Source organism: Camelus ferus, chromosome 35 (assembly GCF_009834535.1).
Source record: "Camelus ferus isolate YT-003-E chromosome 35, BCGSAC_Cfer_1.0, whole genome shotgun sequence".
NCBI classification, from domain to species: domain Eukaryota; kingdom Metazoa; phylum Chordata; class Mammalia; order Artiodactyla; family Camelidae; genus Camelus; species Camelus ferus.
Genome location: NC_045730.1, coordinates 17,415,781 through 17,440,351, shown reverse-complemented (window position 1 = coordinate 17,440,351; position 24,571 = coordinate 17,415,781). Strand labels below are relative to the sequence as shown.

Here is a 24,571-nt window from a genome sequence, read left to right as displayed (position 1 = left end):
GTGAGATTTTCGGCTTCATCAATACACTCAAATCTAAAACTGCTATGAGAAAGTTAACAATAATGAAGTAGTGTAAGACAAGTATCACACATTGTTACTCTCATCACATTCCACCAAGTAAAATTCTACAGAAAGAGCTACCTTTTCCAAAATAACCCAGGATTCACTATTAGAGACAGTCCACTTATTGTAGTAAGATCTGCCTTTGTAAATTTTATAATACAGAAAGCTAAGGCTATCCATGGATTCTTCCCAAGATCAAGTTCTACTACACACATTATTTTATTTATAATATGCAAACACTATGGCAACATGCCACATTAAGGAAAAAACAATGCTGTCTCAACATACAGCCTGTACTTACTTTGAACGCTGAAGACTTCGAGGAGAGACAGGTTCATGACCTTGCTGCTTGTCAGCAGTGACGGGCTGCTGTGTGGCCGACTGCGACACTGGTCCTTGCTTAACTACCGGAGTACTAGCCTGAAATGTCAAAATCCGGTAAGACAGGCTCCTACCACACAGGAAAGAAGCACGGGAACTAGACAGAAGCAAAAGTTCTACCAATGAAACTTTTCGATTATTTCTATTTGGTGATTTTTAAGATAACACGAGTCGTCCTAACTGCTCCATAGTAAGATTAGTGTTAGTGACACAGTCACATTTAATCGTGTAAACTATGTATGTTTAGAGTTAAAAAAAAATTTACTACTTGTCCGTATCAACTTCCAAATTACTCAAGTTTCACTGGCAGCATGCTACAAAACAAAGAACACATATGACTGAGATTTATGAATTTGCAAGCAAGACTCAAAGGTTGTAATACAAAATATAACAGCAACATTGTAAGGTCCTGTTCATAGTCCAATAAGAATAGAGGCCATCAATTTTCTGTGCTCTGATGAGCCACCCATGTTAAGATTTTGCTTGGACAAACACAGGCAACATAACCATAATAAAATGGGTTCTGCATTCAGAAAGACCTAGGTCTCAAATATTGACTCTATCACCAAAATCAGATTTAATAGGAGGTTTTATTTTCTGTATCTATTAAATGAGGCAAAGGGTAGTTGATGTGAAAGTTAATATAATTTATATAAAGCTCTTAGCACGGCAATTGACTCATTTCTATAATAAAAGTACAGGGAAACTGGAAAACATGTTCTCTCACATCTTTCAGAGTCTGAAAATTCTACAATTAGTAAGACTCAATTAGTATACCCTTCTCTATCCACAGGCCAATAGAGAACAGAGTCAATGCACAGAAGTGGCTCAAATGCAATTCCCTCCTCTATTCCCTCAATGAACATGCATCTAATCTCACTTACCTGTCATTCACTCCACCACTACCTCATTCTCAAAAGAGGGCTTTCTCTCCAGTACATACTCTAAAACATCATGAAATCTGTGTTACCCAAAAGTAGCTTTCCTCAAAGGGGCGTACCTTTGGCTGTGATGAAACAGGAGGAGTACTGATCAGAGGTTTGATGGGGACTGTGTTGGTCTGAGGTGTGCTTATTCTTGGAGACACATACGATCTTGGGGATGACGCATCAGACGTTAAAGACATTGGAGACTGATTAGATGGCTGGGCTGTAAATGAGTAAAAGAAATAAAAAGCCTTGGTAACATATGTAGGGAGACCTCTGCATCTCTCCACGTGCCCCACACCCCAAAGAGAGTGCTTGTCTGAAAGTTCTAACCAAGCTGCTCAGTGGGTCCGCGCTGACTAGACGCGCCGTCAGAGATAAGCACGCTCAGTGCGGCCCCCTGTCCCCCCAAGTCTGAACATATTCTCACATGGGGGGCATCCTCTCACCATGCTTACTTCCTCTTTCTTATTCTTGTAATATGCCTCATGAGACTAACCAAGGGCTGGCAGCGTCTTTTCACTCCGCACTTCAGAGGGAGACCAGGTACTGCTGGCTCAACCGATCAGCCTGCTGAACTGGGGCTGGCGGAGAAGTCAAGTGGCCCTTTCATTTCCCTTTTGCTCCGAGGTGTATCCTTCCCCATTGGATACTGTCACGGGGAAGAGTGCTAACTCAAGGAAGGACTCGAGCATTTCTACAGCCTCAAGCCAAAAACCATCTGACACCAACTTGAATCAAACTTCAACTCTTAAAAGATATCCAATAATTCACAAAGATTGAGGGCATGTCATAGTTTACTTCAGCTTTGGAGTAAAATGTCTCATTAACAACTTAAATGCTGAATTACATCTATACTACAGTATAGATTTGATGGCAATGGTGAAAGATAAATGTCCAAAGCTTGCTTCATCTAAAAAGATAAAGACAAATACTCCTGTGTACAGCAGTGTTACAGAATCGAACAAAATAAAATCATTATTATAGCTAATCTCTTCAAAGACTAACAAAATTTGCTCTGGATCCCACCCGCCCCCCCCATCAATACCATTCTAGAGTTATCTAAGAAAATAAATACCTTGTGTAGAGAGCTGAGCAGCCTGAGAAATCAGAGAAGTTAAGTTGAAAGCAGATGGTCCAGCAGTGAGAAACTTATGAATTATAGACTGCAACGAGGCTTGTGTCACAGCTGCTGTAAGAACTGTAAACACATTAGATCTTAAATTCAAATGAAAACACAGTAGCTTAAGTAACAATTTGAAAATTCAGAAAGAACCCAGAAAAAAACTGGAGTGTTTCAAACTAGAACTCTCAAAAAAGTCTAGAAGACAGGAGTAATACAGTGAGTCTAGACCTGTGAAATGCCCTCACAAGGCAGAGGAACAGAAATTTAATAGGCTTATAATAAAACAGTAGTTTCCCTTAAGCTAAAATTTAGGTGTTCAGTTAAAGAATACTCCTCTATGACTTTTAACACAGCAAAGAGTATTCACTTGAATTTCTGATTACATCACAAACCTACCCATGTACAGGGAAGGTGTTCAGCACACTACTTGGAAGTAACTGGATTAGGAGCAGCCATTTCAGCCTACTGCTTTATTCTGCAAGCTCAACACTCACACCCTACATCAACACCCACCCCCAACAATCTTCCAAATGCGGGTATTAAAAAGCTGGGTACTCTGGAATACCATGTATTTCTGAAACATAAGCTCTTTTACTATTGAGACTTTCTTAGGCTACTGTTTCTTCAAACTGTAAAAGCCCCATTTTTTTCTAGTAAAATGTTTACCTATCAAACAAGAGAACAGCATGGTTATTTTAAAGAATTAAATAAAAATACAGAAATGATGAGAATAAGAAGAATGGAAGGGTAATGACCAACTAGCCTGAGATAGCTCCATTTTTAGCATAAAGGAAGGACTTAACCTCATGACACTACTATTAAATACATGATGTGAAAATGCACAAAAATAGAAAACTTTTCCATGTTCATGAGAGCTAATGTTTGGATCTGGATGGTTTACAAATTATAACTACATCCACTTTACTCAGACTTCTCTGAGGTAGCTGCCTACATACTTCAGTAGCATACTGAAAAGCAAAGTTGGAATCAACAACACAATTAACTAGGAAAAACAGCATAATGTTATCCCTTCTCAAAAATTTTTAAGTATTTTAAGAACAATCTCAATTCCTATTCTTAGTAATTAGCATATTTTAATATTCCAAATAATTATTTAGCAACAGACAGGAAGTTTTTTGAAATATGCTAGAAATCAAGTGTTTTTGTATCAGTTTAAGCAAATATCCTTTTTTCTGTTCTTACTTGAAAAAAAAAATAATTCACCATACACATTAAGCTGACAGAACAGTTATCTCCAGGAACTACCACGCATGCAGCAAGTCTTGAAAAACATACAGGAAATCCAAGTACCGCTAATTCGATTACAATACCAAAGGCCCTAAGCTACAGGGGATATAAATTCCAAAGCATGAAGTTCAAATTTGACTTTTTAAAATGAAACAAAGACCATTCCTAAGTTGGGGTTTTTACTAATTACACAATTTTGCACAATGCAAATGAACTGTTTTGAAGTTGTTACCATAAAAATTTACCTTCATTTATTTTGGATATGTCCACATTAGAATTATTAAGTTGCAGTGTGGCTTGCAAAGCAGGAAGCAACTGTCTAAGAAGATTTGGGTCCTGAAGTAATGGAGGTATTGGTGACTGTGGAACAGGAGAAACAGGGATTGCTGAAGCAGATGTTGGAGGTGCAGATGTGGGGTTCAGTCCAGAGGCAGAAGATGTGGAAGGAGTTGTGCAAGAGTGTGATACAGATTTGTCTCCTGATGTAGATTCTAAATAAAAACGAGATAATAAGGCTGAAAAACATTACTTGTATTGAGGAAACTGGAACCAATGTCAAATAAGCAACATCCACGTGCAAGCACCTAACTCAAGCCATCCCACCTCATGTTTACACAGCAGTGCACAGAGAGACTCGGGAAGCACCTGGCTGACCACAGTAACAAGGCAGATAATTTAAACCCTGATTTTACAGATTGGAAAACTGAACAAAAAAGATTCATATAAATTGCCTGAGGTCACAAAACCTGGTAATAAAGCAGTGATTCAACCATCCATGTCTGAGTCTCAAAGTACCATACTCTTATTTATTTATTTACCACACTCTGCCTCAAACACATGTACAGGCATTCCTTGTTTACTGCAGTTCACCTTTATTACATTTCTCAGTTACAGCCTTGTTTTCCCCACCAACAAGCTGAAGGTTTGCCGCAACCCTTTATTGGGCAAGTCTATCCATGCTAGTTTTCCAACAGCATTATTTTTTAATTGAAGTATACACATGGTTGTTTTACTCATAATGCTACTGGACACTTAAAAGACTACTATATAGTATAAACATAACTTTTATATGCACTGGAAAACCAAAACATTCATACCACCCCGTTTGATTGCTATAATCGCTTTATTGTGGTGGTTTGGATGGACCTGAACCCACAGTATCTCCAAGGTGTGCCTGTATTAACTACATGTTCAAGTAACATTCCATTAGGATAAACAGCACAAAACTGAGTTTCTATGTATCATAAAATAACTTACGGTGAAGTTAAGGCCACAGTTAACAGTCTACTTAAATATGACAAAGGCCTTAACACAATCAGGATAAGCACCATGGTGAGCAACCCCAGAATTGACTAAATGTGATAAATAAGAGGAAACTCCTATTCTGAACTTTTATACTCAACAGCTGGGTTTTAGAATTAACATACTTCCATTCTGGAATTAAATTTAATATAAGGCAATAAACTATATTCCTATTATTTAAAGATTATTAGCACTAAAATGGATCTTTTTAATAGTAAAAAAAAATTCCACAAAATTCCACCCTCAGTGTTTAAAAATTAAAAAATGTAAAACATGCGTGAAAATATTATTTGAAAGTTGTTATTGCTAATTATTTATATAGACTTAATGTAATTCAAATTAAAGTCCCAAGAGCATTTTTGGTAGCATTTGACAAACCGATTCTATAACTTATTTCGAAGTGGTATGAGCTAGTAAGACCCAAGAAATTCTTAAAGAAAAAGAACAGTTAGTGCTGTGCCAGATATAAAAATTTAACATTTTAAGTAAAACCGATTTAAGGCAGATTAAACTTTTACATATATATATGTTAAGTCTTTAGAACTAATGGAAACATAAGAAAATAAGCTTGACATGAGGATGCAGAAAATTACAGAGTAAAACGACTACACTCAGGGAATCAGTAACCAAACATTTTAAGGAACTCCTATAAATCAAAAAACACAAACTATACAATAGAAAAATGAACAAAAACCATGAAATGAAAAGAATTCACAGAAGAAACATTAATGCCTTAGAAAAGATAAAAGTTATGCTCAACTTCACTGACAATCAGGAAAATGCAAACTAAAATCAACAGAGTATGCTTTTATGATCACCTGATTGACAAAAATTTCAGTCTAACCATGCTAAATGTTGATAAGGAGTAATGGAAGCACTTAAAACATCTCAGGTAGAGACTAAACTTATAACCACAATGGAAAATAATTTGGCATTACCTAGAAAAAGTGGATATACACACACTTCACAACCCAGTCATTCTCCTTAGGTGTATACCCTCAGAGAAACTCTGATGTACGTAAATTAGGAGAAACCTTCAAGATGTAATTCTTATAATAGTATTACACTTGTTTTTTAATTCAAGATATTTATAGTCATTCAGCCAAGATTGTAAGACTAAGCATGAACACTTGCTAAAGTATGTTTAATTTCCCGTACGTACCCATTTCTTGAAGACTTTCAAGCTCACATACATGTTTATATAACTGAAATAAGACTGCTACTATGATGTAGGAAAGTTTCAGGAACACCACATCTAAATATTATATTGCTTCCAAAGAACTGTATATCTTCACTTCCAGTTCTAGGAACTAAACATTCATAATCTCCTCAGCCCCAGAGAACCCGGGAATTACTAGCAAGCTCAGTGCAGAGGAACTCCTCTGCCGGCCTTTTCACAATGCTACTGCGATGGTCAGTTAGGGGCAACAGCTCTCTAAAATACAGACCTCACAGCTGCTTTAAGTACATTTCAAGGATGGGTTGATCTCTTATGATCCACTCAGAAGGTCTAAGACATTTCCATTTTTGTAAGGCAGATACTTCAATTGTGCAAGACACGCATTTTAAAGGAGGGCCTGTCAGTCTAGCAGACTGTCTATCACACTCAGCTCTGCTGTTTTGGATCCATGGACCAGTATAAAGAAACGTGAAGGAAGTTAAGATTTTCCTTGTGAACACCTGCTGTCAGTTATTACATTTATGAGGCAATTATAGACGAAAGTAGCAGTCTTCTCCTGATCACACACTCCTTAAGGTTCAGTTTAGGGAATAAACGGTTTAGGGGCATCTTAATGATGTTTAGAATGAAACAGCCCCCTGCAGGAACAATTAAATTAGTACTTTTATCCCTCTGAAATGACCCTTTTGTTACTTTTACTGTGGTTTTCTGTCTTTAATGACAGGAGTTGGAGAAAGTTTAACTTGTTTTCAAATTTGTTTTGGTGCTGCTAAATCTATCCAGAGATTTAAAAAACTAACACAGGCTTGAAAATTGTTCAGTGTTGCCCTTTAAATTCAAGAAAAGGAAAGCACTCCATAACAGAACACTAACACGTATCACCATAAAGAAATAAAACAACAATGCAAATAAATCTGCTTATTCACCCTGATGATAGGCTTCTTTGGCAGTTTTGTGAGAGGAGAGTGATGAACAGTAAGGAAACCAGCTGATACTACTTAATACTTATGGGGACCTGGAGCAAGTAACATCTCTAAAGGCTAGACTTTCTCTCTCAAAAGGTTTGATATGTTTAGGAGAATGTGATCATTCAATTCTTAAGTCTGATCCAATCAGATAAAGAATTATTTAAACTCAGATTTTGTCTGTAAATGTCTGAGGTGTTTAAGAGAATAAAATAAACTCAAAAGCAAAATCTGGATCTTTGAAAATAAAGACAATAAATTTGAGTAAGAGGACTGATGTAGTGTTTTGCATTACAAAGCCATTTCAAAAGGCTCTTTTGCTTTTTTAGTATCAGCCTCTAGTCTCACTCTTTTAAGTGCAAACTTTCCCGAGCATTCAAGAAACCTAGGTCACTTTAAAGCGTATTTTTTCAGTTTTTGGCAAACAAACAAACAAACAAAAAAAAAACGCTGTGTAACTTTAGCTCTAGTTACTTTGTGTGTGTGCACCTATGATTTTTAAAGGAGATCTGGTGATCTCTTCCTGAGGAATTTTAAACTGAACTGAACCAAGTCACTTTCCTACCTGACATTTCCATGACTCACAGATCTCTAACCAGTTCTTTTAAGGCATCAAGTATGTTATCTTCCAGTTTTAATTTAAATTGTGTTTATTAACTTTGATAAAACCCTTTTCTCTCCCTTTATGCTTGTAATTATGAATTATTCATTTGTATTTTCAATTTTAACCAGTAGGGGGAGTAACCTACCAAAGACTAGACCTCTCATAGAAATGTTACTATAAACTAATTTTTCAGGACTTAATACCACTCACCTCTTCTAATTATAGGCAACCTTTCCAAATACCCAAGACAGCATAAACCAAAGTCAAAAATTTCTGACCTACACTTTTCTGTACACCAAATGACTCCTCCTCACCTGCAGTAAGATCTAAAAAGATACTGCACTTTCAGAGTAAACGGTACTCATTGCATTTCTAAACATTAATTTCCTACAGTGTTCTGACAGTTGCTGTAATAACACTGCCAACAGGACATGTGAAAAATGCTCAAAGCACTGATGCAACAGTATCAGTAGCCTGCTTGTTCCATTTTGTACTAGTGACCTAACACAGGAAGGCCCATGGAGAAATCAGAAAGGAAAACAAAATATACAAGTGTAGTAGGAAAAGAAAAAAAAAAAAAAAGAACAACCCTAAGACAGCCAAGTGACAACACCTGGTATGGAATCTAGGGCTTTCATTTTATTTATTTTATAATTCATGCTTTTAAATCATGTGTCTAGAACTTTTCCTATGCATTTAAAATGTACTTAAAAGTAAATACAGCTTTGATGTTCCATAACATAAAGAAGTTATATTTTTGCAACTTGCTTTTTTACCTGGGAAAACCTTCATGCTAACACATACAAAGCATAAGCCTATTTAAAAACACAACAGATCTCACTGGAGCAAGCTCTGCAATAACCAGCTTACACCTTCCTACCAACCGTGCTGCTCTGCATTCCACTGGAAACTGTCACTAACCTTAAGAGCAAAAACAAACCTCATTTTAATTTTCAGTACTGTCTCAGTAGTCTTTCTTTTGAATTGTAAAATATATAAAATTTACCATTTTGACCACTGGTGTACAGTTCAGTAGCAGTAAGTACATTCAACCATCACCACCATCCACCTCCAGAACTTTCTCATCTTTCCAAACAGAAACTCTCCATCGCATTATTAAACAATAGCTCCCCATCTCCCAAGCCCCTCAGTAAGCACTAGTTTGCGTCTCTGAATTGGCTCATTCTAGGTACCTCCTGTAAGTGGAATTGTACACTATTTGTCCTTCTATGTCACTTAGCATAACTTTTGTTTCACTTAGCATAAAATTTTCAAGCCCCACCCACGCTGCAGCACGTATCAGAACATCGTTCCTTTCTAAGGCTGAGTACTGCTGCATGATATGTACCACACTTTATTCTTTATCTGCTGCTGGACATGGGGACTGTTTCCGCCATTTGGCTACTGTGAATAGTGCTGCTGTGAACACTGGTATATAAATACTTGTTTGATTCTCTGGCTTTTAATTCTTTTGACTATATACTTAGGCATGGAACTGCTGGATTCTATGGTTAATTTTATGCTTCACTTTTTGAGGAACTGCCAAAGTGTTCCACAGCAGCTGTGTTATTTCACATTCCTACCAGCAACGTGCAAGGGTTCCAATTTCTCCATGGCCTCAAAAACACTTTTTTGTTTTTTTTTTTTTTAAATAATAGTCATCCTACTAAGTGTGGAGTGATATTTCAACTGTGGTTCTGATTTGATGACTAGTGGCGTTCAACACCTTTTCATGTGCTTATTTGCCATGAGAATGCGTTCTCTGGAAAAACGTCTATTCAATTCCATTGCTCATTTTTGAACTTGGCTGTCTCATTTTGTTGTGGAGTTATATACAGGACTCTGTATAGTCTGGATATTAATCCCTTATCAGATTATCACAGAAATATTTCTTCCCATTCATGGGTTGTCTCTTCACTCTAGAGTGTCCTTGGATGCACCGAAGTTCTCAATTTTGATGAAGTCCAATTCATTTTTTTCTTCTGTTACCTGTGCTTTTGGTGTCACATCGAAGAAATCACTAAACAAATCCAATGTCATGAAGATTTTCACTTGTTTTATTTTTTAGCTCTTTTTCGAGTTTTCTAGTTTCTAGCTCCTAAGTTAAGGCCTTCGTTCCATTTTGAGTTAATTTTTCTAACTGTTTTAAGGCAAGGCTGGCAATGTGAAATTCCTCTTCTGTAACTGCCTGTTCACATCCTTTGCTCATTTTTCTACTGGATTGTCTTTTTCATATTGCTTTGATGAATTCTTAATGTACCCTTAATACACTATTATTTATGTATGTTGCAAATGCTTTCTCCCAATTTGATGTATTTTTCAACCTTTGTTTACTGTATCTGTCATACAGAAGTTTTAAATGTCTTAGGCGGCCAGATTTGCCAACCTTGTTTTTTTTTTTTTTTAAAGGCAATGTGTTTTGGTCCTGATTAAAAAAGTCCTCCTCACTCCTCAAGTTATAAACAATATTTTCTAATGTTCTTTCATCAGTATTCCCCGTGCCCCACTGTTCAAAACGCCATCTTTATTAAGTTGAAGTGTAATTGACCAAATCAGACTCAATTCCTCCACTAATGTTTTCAGTTAGTCAACAAATATTTGAGTACCTTTACGGCCAATTGGTCTAACTGTACATGAATGTTGAGTAATCCTAAAAGTAGTTTTAAAGCAGCAGAGGACTGAATGCGGCCCACTTACAGCCAGCTTCTACGTGGGCTATAACAGACCACCGCTACTGTCTCAACACACATGGGAAAGTCTTCAGGTTCACTTATATTCCACCCCGGCTACAAATGCCATCAAAACACAAAAAGGAAGTTTGTTCCAAGTGAGGAACTCATACCTCATGTGAGTGACTAATCCTCCCTCCCATTAGATTAAGACTTTAAAACCCGCACGTAACTAAGTGACGCTTTAGGCATGCTAATTTTCTGAGCCCTGGCCTGAGGTCACTGACAGGCCTGCTTCTGTGGCTACTTGATTTACTTTTCAAAGTAACTTATGCTAATAAATCATAACTCTTAAATATTAAATAAGAAACTTAAAGTCATTTAACTCTTCTAACTCTGGCACTTATTTGGCCAAAGCAAAAAACAAGGACCCACATCTCCTGTCTATTCTGTCATTTCCCAAATCTGGAAAAGAGGGCAGAGTGAGAACCAGTTTAGAATGGTCAATGAGGTGGCAACTGACAAAAACCAGTTTTAGATTTTTATTTTCTAGCACATCAGTTTCTCTGTACTTTGTTATACAGCTGTCCAAGGAAGAAATCTTGCCAACAGATGTTCAAATGCTACCATAACAAACAGATATAAATGTGAAAGGAGGTACCTAACACCCTTGTTTCAGCCTTACTAACATCAGGACTATCTCCTCCAAGACCACAGAGCGCCATAGCTTCTCCACACTTCTGTCCCTCAAGCAAGCCCAGACTGACTGACCTTAGGTTCCTTTCATCAAAAGACAAACTGGCATCAAACAGACATAAATCTATTGCTGCTATCCTTTAATTAGATGCACAACACATGTAACATTCTTCTTTTTCTCCAAATATATTTTTTAAACCATGACCAATGCAGGTGCTTCTCCAATCCTCAACACACTCGTTATCATTCTTTCAGTTATTTATCCACTAATGACAATTACTTACTGACTGCCTGTTATTTGTAAAGTACCAGGAATAAAGCAGTGGTTAAGACGAACATCCTGCTCTTGCATTATTTAACACAGCATCATACTGCTGAGATCCTTAAGCGCAGCTTAGCTACTATCAGCACTTTAGACCAAGAGACCTCTCTTATTTGAACCATCAACCTCTTAATATAAATTATTGAAGGAAAAGCCAACAAGGAAATCACTATGTTGATAAGAAGAGTCAATAGGCAGCTTAATTTAAATACAGATTCTCCACTGATGAAAAAAATGTATTTTAAATTAATGGATGATTCACAAATTTAGACTAACTGGAAAACAATCTGAAAAGATCCAAATTGTTATACAATTTACTTAACTTCAATTCACATGTAAGGGGAAATGCTTACTATTTCCCATATATATACATAAGGTAATTCTAAGGTAACAGAGTTTCTTCCTGTAAGTTTAAAATTATTATATATAAAATTTTCACATAAAGTTTGTGACCAGCAAACATACTTTGCAGAATTTAGACTTGAATCACCCCATGATATGTGCCGTCTTTCATTGTGTACAGTTTTATGGATAGAACATGGATTTTGGAGAAGCTCCATCTTAAACCATGTGTTCAAGCTTTAGCAATGTTCAGGCTAGTCATATCTAATAGACAATACTTGCCTTCACAATCTTGTTTTAAGGAATAAACTGAAAATGTATGCAAAACACTTTGCATCAAACCTGGTACACAGTTAATTTTTAATTATGTGGAGTCTGTCAGGAACGGTGCTTCAAGCTTGCAAGGGGGTGGGGGATATGAACAAAGTACCAAATGCAATAAATACAATGTCTAACACTATACAGGATAGTCTAACTGAAGGAACTAAAATTATCAAGTGGTAAGTACTACAACAGACAAACACAAGTGTTTGAGAAACACAGATTAGGAGAGGTTAACTGACACTGAGAACTCAAGAGATCAAAGCTGAGTCTTAAAGAGTACTGAGTTCAACAGGATGGGAATGGAGGAAAGAATATGTCCTTTTCAGCAAAGGCTAAAAAAATGAAAGAGCATAACATGACCTAAAAAATGTACAAATTGGCAGCAGATGAATTATTGGGAATGTTAAGGGTGAAATATCAAGCTAGTAAGACTGACTGCAACTAGACTGTCAAGTGTCAATGGACAACAGAAACCCATGAGAAAATTTTAAGCAAGGAAATATAACAATCACATCTTAATTTCATTATGATTCCGCACTAAGGGGACAGACTGGCTGGAAGGCAGCGGAGCAGTAATCACAAGAGTGTTTCAAGAGAGATGGCCTGAGTCTCAGTAACAAGAGAAAGGATACACACAAGTAAGACTGATGAGGAAGAAACCAAGGTTTGCTGATGGATGGGGAGACGTAGGTGGCCAAGAATGCTGAAGAGCATGGAAGAATTATGGGGACAGTGTTGTCACTGAGAACCTAAGAACTGTGGGGAAAGGACACACTGTACTCTAGGGAGATGTAACAAAATACCAAATTGCTTAGAGAGGGAAACAGATACATGTGAGACAGAAATAAAGATTTGGGAGTCACTTATGTAGACAAGGTAGTCACAAGAATCACTGTCCAGCAAAAGAGAACACGCTGAGCAAGAAAAAGGAACAAAACACAGTGAAGACTGAACTCTACTGCTATCTGAAGGGCAGGAAGAGACGAGAACCAGGAAAACAGAAGAGCAGCAGCATCCCAGAGGTTAGGGAGGAAGACTCCAGAAAGGAGGTAAGAGCTAAAAGGCGTTTGTTAAATGAGCAAGAGGTGAAATGAGATAAAGACCAAAGACCTTTTAAAAGGCTGAAGAATGTTTTTGAAACTGACATGGCTTTTTAAAATAAATTTTTCTGTAACCAAATAATCAAAATTAGCAGAACTGAAAAACCGTAACACCCTTTAGAAAGTACTACTACACTAACAATGCATTTTCTCTCTCAAGTATTCTCTTTTGTAAATTTAATTCTGCATCATGGTAAAGATGACTTGTACATATGAATTTTGACACAAACCATCTTTGAGGACTTTGACATTTGGGATAACCTGCACTATATGATAAAAATATGGTTTACTAATGTGTAACAACTGCCATCGGGGAAATTCAAATGACATGCATAAAAGGAGAGGAAATTAGAAGCAAAAAAAAAAAAAAAAAAAAAAAATCCTCTGTCAACAAATTAAATCAATATGAACTAGTCAGACAATAGCCCCAAAATTTAAGGACTCATCAGGTCCATGAAACATCTCCTAAAACCCAGAGGACATAAAATTCCTCAATATTTACTGATGCTACTTTGCTAATTAGTCTGCTAATGGGTATATAAAAATGTATTTATTTATTGCCTTTTGATTTCTCTAGTTTCTTAAAACAGTGTAAGTCTGAGACTGGGAGTAGTCTATGCAAATACACTTCTCCCATCACCCAGCTTCATCTCTGAAGTAGTTGTTGTCACAATTTTTCTTTTAACATTTTTAAACATTCTATGGTTATTAGCACAAAGCAGGATAAATTTTGTAACCCAAATTGTGTTTAACTTCTGCTCTTCAGACTCAAGTCCTAATTCAGACATAAAGACTCCTTATCTTGTGGTCCATAACTCAATTTTCTAATTCACAAACTGAAACCAACAGTTGCATGTTATGTGGAAATAACAAGTTTTAAAATGTCTCCGTTCATATTAATTTTTAATAGAAAATTGAGACAATTTTCTAAACTAAACCATTAAGACAATTATCACAAAAACCAAAAATTACCTTATACAAACATGATGGGATAGTCATTTAATAAGTTATTTAAACCATTACTGTTATATTATTAAGCACTTGACTTCAAAGTGTCAAAGGCAAAAAAACAGTTCTGAGGCTTCAAAATTAAAAATTAAAAGAAAAAACTAAATATGGCTAATTCTAGATCTAAATCTATGCAGTAACATTCTGAAAGGCTTTTAAAAAGAATTTATAAGTAAGAGTCTTATTTAAGCTAACGGAAATAATGTAATATCATCAGAAACTCAGAAACTACAGTTCAACGTGCAGCATCTAGTAACAAGGCATACCTTTTCTTTCTGTTTTCTGTGCAGGGACAGAAGATGTGGGTGTAGGCAGTTTTGATAAAGTAGATGCTCCATTAGCATCAAATGATTTCTTTGGCTGGTGATCAGACTGTAGCGTAAATGGACTAGAAGGAACAGTGCTTGGGGTAGCAGTTGGATGAACCACTGGTTTGATGGGGTGCTGTACTGGCGTAGAACTACTGTGAGTCTCTGCTCTTGGCAGTCTGTAGTCTCTGTCATTGTGTCTGCTTGTTTGAGACAAAATATTCTGTGGGAGCAAACTACTGGCATCACTGGAATGCTTGTCTTCCACTTTAGTTCAGAGTTCGGAAAAAGAGATGTTGGAATGACGGAAGGGGGAAGAAAAAAGATTACGTTAGAATCCTGTCTTTAACATCAGCTAATTTAGCAACATACTTGTATCTTTTTATAAAACTGCAAGCCCAGTTAGTGTCTGCAGTTTTACTGCTAGCATATAAATATCTAAATATTGGAAGATGAATTTTAGCTCAACTATAAATATTAATCTATACTCAGATTTCAAATGGGCTACTTAGTTTGGGGGGATTCTTTAGAACCACACGATAGTTCAAATGAAACATTTTTTAAAAGATCAATATATGGAGTTATAACATTTTACTCAAAAAAAAATTTTTTTTAACTAGAAAAAGTAGATGGTCCATTCTTTTAAAATACGGATCTCGGTTCTAATAATTGACCCACAGTGGTTCAACTGCAAAGAAACAGCTTTATTAGCCTGACTTTTTTAAATACTAAAGTAGCTAATTAGTGGGCTCTGAAGTAGTTGCTACAAGGGCTTAAATGACCTTACTTCGGGATGGCTAAACTTACAAGGAACTCCGCATTCAATAAGTAAATCAATTCAAATTTTTAATAATGCTAACAAATACCAGAGGTTAGCTATAAAATCAAGTTATAGATAATGCCATCTGAAAACAGAAGCCCTACATTTGCAGCAAAGTCAGAAAAATCTACCTGGTATCATCAGTTATATTAAAAACAGATCCTCTTCCAATCTAAAGCCACAAAAATATTTTAAATTCAAAAGTACTTTTGCTTACGCAAAGAGTACAAGAGAAGGAAAATTTCAACAATCACAGTAACAAAATTTATAGTTATCAAAAAAAATCTTTAGCCTAAATTAAATAGTCTTATCAGTAACTAAAGGATTCAAGCAACTTCCAAGGAGAAAAACATCTTAAGATCTTAGGCATATGATACATAATGGCAGTATTACCAGAGGATGCCCTCCCTGTTGAATACTGTGTCGTTTATTCCAATTCCTGGTTCCTCCAAGTCTAGAGACCATGACAGCACAAAGAAGGACAATTGCTTAAACTGCAAGTCAGTTTTCAAGTCATCAATGCACAACTTCTACATGTTACATCCAAACGAAAGGTACTGGGTGGGTACTGCTGAAAATTTTCAGTCAAATCAAAACAAGGCCTCTTTTGACTTAATGACTTAATTAATGAAATTCAGTGCTACAAACAATGAACATGTTATCTTAACAGAAAATGAACACACAGGCTGAGCTATCACAGCAGTTACAAACACGTGCCACGTGATACTAACTTACCACTAAACTATCAACCTGCATGCACATAAAACTGGAAAAAAAAAATTTCTTCTAGAGTTTCTTCCTAAAGGGAATACTATCACAATAGAAGTTTTTAGGGACAGATAGATAACAATACTAATCCCCCAATCCACCAACTCTGTCACTTCATTACCTAGCACTTTTATTTCCTCACCAAGAAAACTCCCTTCCAGTTCTGTATGACTACAGCCAAAATGTATCAAGTAAATGCGTTCAGATGAAAATTAAAGACACTCCTAGCGTGTGCAAGCCTTGGGGAAAAAATAATCGGCAGGAGCATTACAGCAAATGAGAAGCTACAGTCGCAACAGCTTCTATTACTCACAACTGGAGACAGAATACAGTGAACAAAAGCAGTGAGTATTTGCACACCCCTTACAACAAGAACATTTAGCAAGTGTCTGGAGACATTTCTGGTTGTCACAACTGGGGAGCGGAGGGGTGTGCTACTGGGATCTGTACGTAGAGGCCAGGTATGGTGCTCGACATCCTACAGCACAGGACAGAATCCCACTAGAATTAACTAACCCAGACTGTCATTAGTGTCACTCTTGAGGGACCACAAGTTAAAGCTTTTCTAACGATAGAGCAATCACTCTGGGGCACAGATTAAAGATAATAAAAATCATCAACAGTACAATTATTTCAGCACAATTACAGCAGCCCAGTAATATCAAATTTAAAATTTATCCATACAATTTCAATGTCATATTGTGGATGAATTATTTGCTGCATTGCCCACCCCCCAAAAAAACCTCAAACACACAAAAACACTCAAAGTTTTTCTACCTTTATCTCTTTATATATAATATCTTCCCAATCATCCCCTCCACACATACACAGACATACTTCCTTTATCGGCTGTTAGGAAAGCTTTAAGCCCTAACCTACACGACCACAATGTACTGGACATATAAGGGAAAACTCTGCCAGCATTTTCTGGATAGACAGAGTTAAGCACTTAAATGGCTTACTGACCGTTACTACCACACTAAATACAGCTTAGCTGACCAGTTAAAAGCAGCAGCCATACAGCTACAGCTAAAGCCCTTTCTCCAACATTACTTAAACAGTGTAATAATATATGATTACATTTCAACACAAACACAGACACTGACTCTTCATTTACACTTTCAGGAATTTATTAGCTAAGGAAGTAATCAGATAAGTGAGCAAAGAGAGGAGTAACAGCACCGTTTACAGCAGGAAAAAGCTAAAAACCACCCCAGTATCCATGGATAGAGGATTATTTTTAAATGAGGGCACATTCAAAAAATGGAACACCATGCAATGATATAACAAATGTTGAATTATAAAATGACAAGGAAACATATCCTTGAAATATTATTGAACACAAAAGGTTAAATACAGTAAGATAATCTGATTTTTGGTGTAAAATACATACATACGTAACTTTTATACACATTTATATGTAGCTAGAAAAAAGTGTATGTTCCCAAGTGCTCCTGAGTCAGAGATGAAAATACTTCCCCCTCTACTTTTAATAACATGCCTGACTTCTGAAATCATAAAGGGGGGGGAAATGATTTCGCTTCTGAAAGAAAAAAAAATGCACGCAGATAATTTAAAAACACAACTCTGATTTTATTTCCTTAAAGATGGTTTATTAAACAGACAAAAACAGTATTTTCACTTCCATTGACATTTCCATCAGATCCCTAATTACTCCAAGAGAGGACGAGTGACTTAAATGATAGGTTATTTTGGAAAGAATGTACATACTAGCCTCTACAATTTTTCCTCTCTGGGAATCATCAGCCACTATGTAGAGAGGTCTGATCTAATAACTAAAAATATTACTTTTACACCCATTTAGTCACTCTTGATACCCACAATTTGTTCAGGAGGGCCACAAGCTGGGTACTTTTTTTTTTTTTTAAACCTGGAAAGGAAAATCTCTCATTTTTTTAGTTATTTGCCAAAGGCACAGTAACTTACAACCCAAGTCTTCTTTCTCAAAATATAATATTCTTAACTTCCTAACTTTGATACTTTAAATCATTATTATTTCCTAAGAATTAAGTACAATTTCACTAATATAAAAAGTAAAATGTTCCAAGGAATACATTTGAAACTTTCAGTCCTGCAGAACTAATTTTTCCTATCAAAAATTCAGTATCCTCTGCTGGTACCAAGTATATCTTCTACTTCTTTGTTCTGAGCTACAGAAGGAGAGTTCAAACAGTTAAGTCTAAGAATTCCCAAAACACATCATCAAATTCTCAAAATTTCAAAATTGATAGTCTAAGAACTCTAAGTGGCATTTAAATTTTATGCTGAGCAAGGGAAGCCACTGGGACTAGAATGTTTAGTGAAATCTTCAAAGTTTAAATTTTACTTGAATTAAAAAATAAATGTATGCTACCCATATTGCCCCACTTGAACAAAATCTGACCACAAAAGAACATTAAGGTATGCCCACAGGGTGGAGATAATACACAGATCTATGATCATGGTGAAATCCACTTCCAAACAGAAGGATAAATAAGTTTCTCACTGGTAACACAAAACACCAACAGGTACTTTATGTCACTTTCTGTATATATCTGTGCTTCAATTATTAGATTGAAACCCAGGGAGTTTTGCAGTGTCCAGTTTAACTGGGGGTAAGGAGGGGGCTATTTTAAAAAGAAGTCAATCCACAACATGAAATTTTATTTTTTAACCAACTCAGTGGCATTACAGCCATTTTATGTAGTCATGACTACATACCTGTGTACTATTCATACTGTGTACTCTCCCTTTCCCTTTTCAAGAAATAAAATAACGTAGGTTAAGAGGACAGATCCAACGTGATAGAAACTTTTGCTTCTATTTATTTTAGTTTACATATATAAATGGCTATGCGCATAAATACGTAGAGTAAATGAATCAAACATTATACTGGTTCAAAGAAAAAATTAACACTTACTTCCGCTGGCAAACCCACTAGTGGCTGTTGCTTGCATCACCTCTCTTCTGTAATCCCGATCTTTTGGGAAGCTATTAACTGCCATCTTGTTTGCTTCTTTTTGTCTCTGTTCTCTAAAAATAAAAAATAAACCCATAAAAATTACAACAAGGGCAATGAATTTACATTTAACACTTCTGGCCAAATACTCAAAAAAATGGTATATGGAAAATAAAAGCAGTATCATTTAACTGGTGTGGAACATAGGATACAGCAAACAACATTAATGTTTCCCACTGGTGGCAGTATTATACCAATTACTTATATACCATTAACCCTGCAACCCAAACCCTAATAATAATTCTACATGTATGAAGGAAAAATATTCCTACAAGAATTATAAAGTACAAACTGTAAGATGTATAAGTGTAGATCAATATAAAGTTTTTAATTAAATATACTGACTGTTCACAAGGCCCTTCTGGACAGTTGCTTATCTGTCCTAGTTTTTTTGTTTTTTAAGGTAAAGGGAAATTATGGAAAACAAAGACAATGGGTCAACTACTGCAATTAAAGAGGAGTGATGAGCATCACACTAAAATACTTAAACTTATTAGAATGTTAAGCAGAATCCAAATGTAGAATCAAAAGAAATTCTGTTCAATTAGATTAAGAGCAAATACCTTTCAAGCCACTCTTTTGGTTTTTCCCATTGTGAAACTTCTGTTCGACAATTGTAGTAGTATTTTTTCCCAGAAGAGCTAATATGCTCAGACCAGTCATCTGCAGAATCATAAGGCTTAAAAATACATTTTTAGAAATTAGAAAATGTTAATACCATCACTTGATATGAAATATCAAGAATGTCAATGGTTTTCAAAGCATAGATATGGAAAAAGACTTAGAGGTGCCCTGAAGAAAGATCTAATTACCTGCATATACATCTCGGGAGAACTTAAGTCTATGAAAACCTTCAAGGATAACAATGGAAAACCTCATAAAATATTAATGAGTAGTTTATTAGACACAGGAAGACAGATGTGAAGTTAATGTCATCCTGACTTCAGAAAAACATTACAGAAGCTCCCCATGATCACAGTTGTAACTGCTGACTGGTTTGATGGAATGAGAGCGCATCTTTAAGGCACGACAGTAATCACGTATAGTGTAACCGACAACAACCTGCATGTATTCACTGTTACTCAGTTAAAAAGAAAAGAAAAACAAGCACACAGGAAAACTTTAATGTAAACACAAAGCTAATTAAAAGTTATGAACTTGTTTCACCTTCAAAAATCCATGAGATGGTCAAGTATTAACTAAATCTTGTCTCACATAATACACTGGATCAGCAGTTTCACTCATTCTCCCGTAACTAAAACTGGTCTAGCTTCCAAAAGTTCTCAGGTACAGTTTCTTGCTGGGAATTTTACAGGGCACTGTAAAATTACAATGAAATCAGAAAGGCCCAATTCTCATGGAACTAATCTCAGTAAATATAATGTTTAAGTGCCTGCACCAGCTCCAAGAAATCTGGTAGAACCCCAAGCATACGTCTAGATAAATTTCCCTTTTTTCAAAGGAGGTTTGAGATTAAAATGAAATAAGGATATCCTCTGGCAGCCCATCCTTCTTCTGGGTTCACCATGGTGCACAGGGACACGATCTTAAAGCTTGAGGAAAGGAACTCTGATGCACTGCCAACTCAGCTTTAATCTTACCACGCAGGAACGCCCTGAGAGAACTTACTAGTTGTCCATAGGTCACAAAACTAATTAATGGTAGAAGAAAATGATCAAACCCCAGATTTCCAGGTATCTATTATTTGCATTAAATCAGCACCAATTTGGGGGAATGTCATAATAATATTGAGGATAGTTGAATGAGAAACTCTGCTCTCAGGTTTATGTTTCAAAATAATGAAGATAACGGAAATCAGCCCTGTGCTTCCAAACCTTCTTTTTCCAAAAGAAAAAATTGGTGGAGAGTTAATTCTCAATTCCTCTAGCTTCCAGAAGGAGGCTTCACCAAACTACAAGAACCCAATCACAAAAAGCCAAATTCAAAAGGTTATTCACCACCAACCACCCCCTATTCCTTGTTATGCAAGCTGAGCCCCTCTATGGATGTATCTAGAAGATTTGGTTTGTTGGGCAAGTGATTACACAGGATCACTACTTTGGTCTGAAGAGGCAGAAGGAGATCTGAGGCAGGTGGACAGAAGACACCAGAGTAGATCAGAGTGCTCCAAACCAGTGCTCTTCAAAGTGATGGTTGTGTGAACCCTGCCCTAGAGGAGACAAGGAGCTTGCATCAGAGTATCTATCAACACACGGCTCCCCTAGCCAAAGGTCTTGCTTTAAAACACAAACACACACCACAGCTCAATTAAACAGTGTCTTTCATGACAGTTAACTTTCATTCTGGCACAACCTCCAGGTCAGTTAAAAGTTCACAGACCAGAACCTTGAAGATCATGGGGTCTACCGAATTCTAGGTTAGGACAAATTAATGTCTTACTTAACAAAATGTGCTCCAGAGTACAGCCTTACAACCACATACTAGTAACAACTTTATCTTCTCCACCCTACCTCTATCCTCAAAAGGAAAAGAGTTAAGGAAAAAAAGAAACTTTCACAGGATAACTTTTAAAATGCTGATATTCAACAGCAGGTGTTAAATTTTTTTCCCATTGCATTTTTCTCTGCTTTACTGAGGGATAACTGACAAAACTGTAAGATATTTAAAGTGCACACAGTAATGATCTTCTTAAAACTTTTTATTTTATTATTATTACTATTCTTAATGGAGGTATTGGGGATTGAACCCAGAACCTTGTGTGTGCTCAGCATGCACCTTACCACCGAGCTATTACTCCCAAGCACACAGTGATGATGTGGGATCTATACACTGTGAAAGGGATCTGCTCATCCAGTTAATTAACACAACCGTCTCTGTCACCTCAGTTTTCTTTTTTGTGAGAACATTTAAGTTCTACTCTCTCAGCAAATTTCAATTAAACAAGACAGTGTTATCAACCATGTTACCATGTTATATATTAGATTCTCAGGTTTCTTGACTTTAAAGAAAGAGTATCTAAAATTAAGAATTAAACAAAAGGCCTGCAAACATTTCAAGTTTTCTAAATTAGGCTTGTTATAGTTGCCAACATGCGCTCTAAGGTTCAATAAATGCCATCCAGGAACCCCTGAGGGACCCTGAGATCATTCACAGAATCAAAACTATTTTCATAATAATACTAAGACAATTTTGCCTTTTTCCTCCTCAGTCCATCACAAGAACACAGTGGAGTTTTCCCAGAGGCCACAGAAGAGATCCGAAAGATTGAATGTGTAACAGCTATGAAATTCTAGGCATCTTCTCCCATTAAAGGCAGGCATTAAAAAGATGTTCGATGTCTATTTCTTTTTCAGAAAGTTTAATAAAATTATTACCTATGTCGACATGTAATAGCTTTATGATTTTTTAATAAATTATTTTTTCCCAAATTTGGGTTTTAATTTAAAATTTTTGTTTTATTTTATTTTCATTTTGGGGGGCAGGGAGGTAATTAGGTTTCCTTTTTTTTTTTTAGAGGAATTACCGGGGATTGAACCCAGGACCTTGTGTATGCTAAGCATGCACTCTACTACTTGAGCTATACCTCCCCCTTCAGTTTTCAGTTTTAATATGGTAAACATTGATGATAGAGTCCACATAAACAAAAGCTCTCAATTTTTATGACTAGAGAGGTATTGAGGCTAGAAAGTATGACAATGGCTCTCTAAAACGGCATAAATAGTTACTGAAGTACCAGTCTGCTCTTCCAATTCAAAATGTCTTTTATGACTCTTAGAATGATGCTGGTTTCTTCTCTTAAATTAAAAAGCATCTTCCTATTTACTTTCTCTCCAAAATAGAGTCCCAACACTTCTTCTCAAAGTTAAACTATGAAAAACAAAGTGTTAATCTCAGAATTTAATTAAGAACTGTTAATAAAGAATAGTTCATTTAATAACAACAAAGATGGAATTCACTGTAACAAAGAATTCTGTGGAGTTCTAAGAGTTCTCTGACTAAGCAGAGTATCTTCAAGTAAGATTGGTTGGTTACAGAGAATAGATCCTAAGAGTCTCAAAACCTCTGGAAGATATTTAATAACAAGAGGAGTTGGAGTATAAATGCAAAGTAATCTAGGACTGAATTTAAAGCACTTCCAGCAAATATAAATTGGTAAACAGTACTTACAAGGGAAGATTCTAATTAACATGTCTTTAAATGGAAATAAAAACATTTTTCTAAATAAAGAGCTTCTTTGAATAAAGAGGTCTCTTAAAATCACAAATATGCATAACATAATCTAAAGCAGCCTATCTGGTGTCTCTAAGTCCTATCATGATTTAGATTCAGAAAGAGGAGGCATTCAACAAGGCTAAATATCTAAATTCAACAAGGCCTCGATATTTACCATGAACTAGGTTCTGTGTTAAACACACAATGAATGTTCACCACAGAACTTAGCAGGGAACTACATATGAATGTCTTAATCTACTACAGAAAAAATAAGGTAATTTCAACTTGACTTTCAACAGTTAACTTGATAAATGTAAATCATCCATATAACCCAATGTCTGTGTACAGAACTCCAAATAATACTGCTGATTTTCAGACAGATTTAAAACTTCAAAAGCACAAAGAGAAAATTAAAATCCACTTAAAAAAACTGTATTCCATTTTAACCTGGTTTTTAAGATGCGTTGACCTGAGTTACCTAATACTCATCTCTTTTTTCATGATAAAAATATTTTGTTTTACTCTACTACTCAAAAACTTCCATTAGAAGTGATTTTAAAACAAAGAATAAGTCAGTTTATAAATAACCTTCAGAAATGTTCAAAACCCAACATCTTGGTAAGATTAAATTTACAGTTTGTAAAAATGTCATGCCCACTGGGTACATTATAATGAAAAAGATCACTATTTGAAGGTTAATTATATACCTAGAGTTGAAATCTACATAAAGGGTAACCTTGATTCTGAAAACACATAACATTTAATCCATCTTCAGATTCTCTTCACATGGTGAAATCCCCTGACACCCTTTAGAATTTGGATCTTTCAAGCTTTATCTGATGGCTATTATTCATTCTTTCCGATTTTATTATGTTGATCCATTTCTTGAAAATCAAAATAATCAGAAACTGTTTTACTTGAATAAGGAATTTTTTCTTCAAAACAATGTCCACATGGCCTGCCTCTGTCCTAATAGCAAATATCAAATCTGAATTTGCAGTGATTAAGTGCTACTTTGTTAAATTAATGGGGCTATTTTTCATACAAATAGAGATGCTCACTGTAAAATTCTGAGTTTAGGTCTTAGTGAACACAATTTAGCATCGAATAGTGTGATGATAACACCTGTGAAGGTTTATCAAGCTGCTCAGTCTCAACGCCACTCTTCTATACTCTCTCTGTTCTGTGTTGCTGGGATAATGCAAATCATATTCTATTTAGCCAGCT

General features: G+C 35.9%; 1 protein-coding gene across 1 annotated transcript in view; it reads right to left on the bottom strand.

The window, feature by feature from the left end:
- The window catches only part of WAC (WW domain containing adaptor with coiled-coil), a 74,401-nt gene that overhangs the window by 5,144 nt on the left and 44,686 nt on the right, over positions 1 to 24,571 (bottom strand). The window contains 7 exon segments of the mRNA XM_032473845.1: positions 365 to 483; positions 1,445 to 1,593; positions 2,449 to 2,571; positions 3,990 to 4,235; positions 14,523 to 14,831; positions 19,073 to 19,185; positions 19,735 to 19,850. Coding sequence (XP_032329736.1) covers positions 365 to 483; positions 1,445 to 1,593; positions 2,449 to 2,571; positions 3,990 to 4,235; positions 14,523 to 14,831; positions 19,073 to 19,185; positions 19,735 to 19,850 — 1,175 coding nt within the window.